The following is a 4,624-nucleotide window of genomic DNA, read 5'->3' on the forward strand; positions in this document are numbered from 1 at the left end:
ATGGGAACAATTCTACTTCTCTTCTTGTGTTTTCTTCCAGGTTGCTTAGCCTTGACCTCAACCAACATCGCCACTGATCAATCATCTCTTCTTGCGTTGAGAGCTCAAATTTCATTTGACCCTCAAGAAATCTTGGCAAAAAACTGGTCTGTTGCCTCGCCTGTTTGTGACTGGATTGGGGTTACCTGCAGCTCTGGCCATCGTAGAGTGACTGCTTTGAACATTTCAAACATGGGTCTTAGTGGAACCTTACCTCCCCAGTTGGGAAACCTGTCATTTCTCGTTTCTCTTAACATGAGTAGGAACAATTTCCGTGGAGAACTGCAACCAGAACTTGCTCGATTGAATCGATTAAAAGTACTGAATTTGGCCGTCAACAACCTCAATGGATTGCTTCCTAACTGGTTTGGATCATTTCAAGGACTCGAATTTCTCTCTCTCAGAAACAACAGCTTCACCGGTCTTATCCCGCCTTCCATCTCCAACATGTCAAAGCTAGCAACTTTAATCCTTGTTAACAACTCTCTTGAAGGCAAAATCCCGGAAGAGATCTTCAACATTTCCTCACTGGAAATGATTTCCTTGGGAGTTAACAGCTTGTCTGGAAGTCTTCCGGATTACATGTGTTTCCATCTTCCGAGACTGAGATTCATTGGCCTATCAATGAATAAATTCAGTGGTCAAATACCATCAAATTTAGCTCAATGTTCAGAACTTCAGGCTCTGTCTTTTTCCTTCAACAAATTCACTGGAAACACACCAAAAGAAATAGGGAACCTGAAGAAGCTTGAGGTGATATATTTCGCCATGAACAGTTTAACAGGTAAGATCTTGATTCTTGAGTCAAAGGAGTAGTGTTTATTACTCCTGAGTTTGTAGGAGTTAGATTGCTAACATGTTTTTTCTATATAGTAATTATAGCTTTCACACATTGCTCTGATTACTAAATTTTAGCAGTATACCCATTGCACACTCTTGTTTATTTTTATTTTCTGTCTTTTAGTAACTGTTATGTTCCTTTCCCAAGTTTTGTCAAAAGATGTGGACTTCATGTTCCATAAGTTTTGCATTTTGTAGGTGAAATTCCAAAAGAGCTTGCAAATTTGACCATGCTCAAGTTCTTAGACTTATCTGATAACAACATAACAGGTACATGAGACAATTCATAGTCACACCAATTACTTATTTTGATGAACCTTAGGTCTACTATGAGGATGATAGTTCATTTACATATAAGCTCATACATTTCTGCCAGGCGAAATACCAAGAGAGATCAGCAACTTACACAATCTGGAAAAACTCAACTTGGGGTGGAATAACGTGAGTGGTTCCATACCAGTGGAGATCTTCAACCTCTCCAGGCTAAAATTGATGTCGCTTGCAGGAAATAAACTTTCAGGCATTCTTCCTTCAACAGTGTTTTATGGGCTTCCCAATTTAGAAGAACTTTATTTGAACAATAATAACTTTGTTGGAGATATTCCCGAGTCCATCTCAAATTCTTCTAGACTTTATTTCATAATATTGTCTGACAATAAATTCACAGGGCCGATTCCCATTTCCATTGGTAATCTAAGGCTCCTTCAAGTGCTGGACTTAACAAACAACAATTTAGTCTGTGACTCTTCCTATCCAGAGTTGAGCTTCGTCTCTTCCTTAGCAAACTCCAAGAACTTGAGAAAATTAAGTGTGAGTAACAATCCACTAAATGGTATTCTTCCAGATTCTGTTGGGAACCTTTCTGCCTCACTACAAACAATGTATGCCTACGGTTGTGGACTCAGGGATCGCATTCCTGATAGAATTGGGAATTTGAGCAATTTGATTATCTTAAGTCTATACAATAATCAGTTGACTGGATCATTGCCCATTACGGTAACGGGTTTGCTAAAGCTTCAAGCAATAATGCTTCACATCAACAAACTAAGCCAAGTCAGCCTAGAATACTTCTGCTCCTTCAACAATTTGGGTGTTATATCTCTCAGCTTCAATCAAATTGTGGGATCAATACCAGAGTGCATAGGAAATGTTACTTCTCTGAGATATCTTTACCTAGCTTCCAATAAATTCAACTTTGCACCTAAAAGCTTGTGGAACCTTAAAGATCTTTTAGTGCTCGACCTCTCCTCCAATTCATTAACTGGCCCTCTACCTCTTGACGTTGCAAACTTGAAAATTGCAACTGCCATAGACATGTCAAAAAATCACTTCTCTGGTGGCATTCCTACCACAATTGGAGATATGCAGAACCTGAATCAACTTTCCTTAGCCCACAACCAACTGCAAGGTTCCATTCCAGAGTCAATTGGTAGTATGTTAAGTTTGGCAAAGTTGGATCTATCACGTAACTCTCTCTGGCTCCATTCCAAAGTCACTTGAGACCCTTAAGTATCTCACGTACTTTAATGTTTCCTTTAACAATTTAAGTGGTGAAATTCCATCAAATGGCCCTTTTAGAAACTTCACTAGTGAATCCTTCACTTCGAATGCAGCACTTTGTGGAGCTCAAGGGTTCCTTGTCCCACCATGCGTAAGATTTTCACCTCAAAGTTTGAGAAACAAAAAGAAGTATCTAATGATTCTTGTTCTGGCAGGGGTGATACTAGTTTTAGGTGCCATGTCCTTGGGATTCATTTACCTAAGATATCAAAGGAAAGATGGAAGTCCCATTGAAGCATATTTGTCGGTGGTTGCAACACAAGAAAGAATTTCACATCACAAACTTTTACAAGCAACTGATGGATATCATGAAAGAAATTTGCTGGGAAAAGGAGGCTTTGGATCTGTTTATAAAGGCACTCTCGATGATGGGAGGGTTGTGGCTGTTAAAGTGTTTGACTTACAATTAGAAGGAGCATTGAAGAGTTTTGATGCAGAATGTGAAGTATTGCGAAATCTTCGCCACAGAAACCTCACTAAAGTCATTAGCTGCTGCTCTAACCCTGACTTCAAAGCATTGGTTCTGGAATTTTTGCCTAATGGAAGTCTTGAGAAGTGGTTTTATTCCAATGACTGTTTTCTAGATATTATTCAGAGATTGGACATCTTGGTGGATGTCGCTTCTGCACTGCAGTATCTCCACTATGAGTATTCAACACCAGTGGTGCATTGTGATTTGAAACCTAGTAATGTCCTGCTAGATGAAGATATGGTTGCCCATGTAAGTGATTTTGGTCTTACAAAGCTGCTGGCTCCAGAGGAGGGCATTGCATACACCAAAACACTAGCCACACTTTGTTATCTTGCACCAGGTATGCTGAAACTTTGTTTCTTATTCATATGATTTCTGTTCTTCCTTTCCCCACAGAATTTTTTGAATCTCTCAAATTTCAAATTCTCGTTTACTTTTAATATATAATATATGGTGAAGCGTACTTGCCTTTGTTGTAGAGTATGGATTCTAAGGATTAGTATCAGTCAAATGCGATGTTTATAGTCTTGGAATTATGATGATGGAAGTTTTTACAAGAATGAACCCCAGCAATGAAATGTTCGGTGAGAATTTGAGCCTAAGGAGTTGGGTTCTTGATTCTATGGCAAATGCATTAGCTCAAATTATAGATGCCAATTTGCTAAGCGCAACCGACGATCACTTTCTTGAGAAGCTGGACTGCATTTCATCCATCATGAAAGTGGCTCTAAATTGCACGAGGGAGTCTCCAGGAGAGAGAAGCAATATTCAAGATGTTCTTGAAGCACTAGTAAAGATCAAACTTCAGCTACTGCCATTAGTTTAGTTTAGCTTCTAATTAGATAGTATGTTTCTGATTTTCTGGTGTTGCTGTGATGGCATACTTATAGTTCTTGATAAAATCATATATATTTAAGTGCAATTAGGCTAATGTTTTATTTTTTGGAAATGATATCAGGAGTAGGTTGCAAAGTAACGAGAAAAAGAAGATTTTTTTTTTCACTTAGGGTATCCTCCTTTCGACTAGACTAATCTCTTAAAGCTACATAGGGTCTTGCCCCTAGGATACACAGTGAAGTAGCACATGAAAGTCAATCACGAAACATACTGGTAACTACTAGACTACGGAACTAGTTAAAAAAGGAAATTAAAAAAAAAAAATGGGAAACCCCTGTGCTAGAATCTATGCGCATAAACTGAAACTGCCAAATCTCGCTCCCCGAGACCTACCCTCAATTCATATAACACGGAAAGCTTATCTCCATATATCTGAATTTCTGATCAGTGACATGTTGTCAAAGATGCAATGCGTGTGGTAGATATCAGACAGATGGACGGATAACGTTGGAGACAATTTTTCTGCTGTATATCTGCTTGCCTAATAGTTTGTTATGTATCAATCGTTAGTGATATGGATTGGTACAAATTTTTGTGTGAATAGGAGACATTATCCAATATTAATGTATGAAAGTTGTAATTTCAGTTGTTTCTGGTAAATTGTTGGTTTCATCAATTCCTTTTCGAATAATAACATCATATGATTGTTATCAAAGAGAAAGTAAATAGTAACTCTGCTTATATTCATGAAATCAAAAATTTATGATGGATTTGCAGTACTTCTGTGTAATATAGTAATTTTTCAATATGCACGAAGATCGTTATTTATGCATAGCATAGCAGAACATTGGAGAGAGAACTGGGAGACATTACCAA

At 38.1% G+C, this 4,624-nt stretch overlaps 1 protein-coding gene across 1 annotated transcript; it reads left to right on the plus strand.

The window, feature by feature from the left end:
* On the plus strand, nt 1–3,737 carry LOC113783254 (putative receptor-like protein kinase At3g47110). Its single transcript, XM_027329338.1, has 5 exons — nt 1–823; nt 1,078–1,149; nt 1,256–2,344; nt 2,595–3,251; nt 3,406–3,737. The coding sequence occupies exons 1-5, from the start codon at nt 1–3 to the stop codon at nt 3,735–3,737; spliced, it is 2,973 nt and encodes a 990-aa protein (XP_027185139.1).
* The last annotated feature ends 887 nt before the right edge of the window (nt 3,738–4,624 follow it).

The sequence above is a fragment of the Coffea eugenioides genome, chromosome 9, assembly GCF_003713205.1.
Source record: "Coffea eugenioides isolate CCC68of chromosome 9, Ceug_1.0, whole genome shotgun sequence".
In the NCBI taxonomy this organism is placed as follows: domain Eukaryota; kingdom Viridiplantae; phylum Streptophyta; class Magnoliopsida; order Gentianales; family Rubiaceae; genus Coffea; species Coffea eugenioides.

Excerpts from the sequence above, each read along its gene's own strand:
- LOC113783254 (XM_027329338.1), top strand. The coding sequence starts at position 1 with ATGGGAACAATTCTACTTCTCTTCTTGTGTTTTCTTCCAGGTTGCTTA. Across the intron at positions 1,150-1,255 it reads ATCTGATAACAACATAACAG|GCGAAATACCAAGAGAGATC; the intron begins GTACATGAGACA and ends CATTTCTGCCAG. Across the intron at positions 3,252-3,405 it reads ACTTTGTTATCTTGCACCAG|GATTAGTATCAGTCAAATGC; the intron begins GTATGCTGAAAC and ends ATGGATTCTAAG.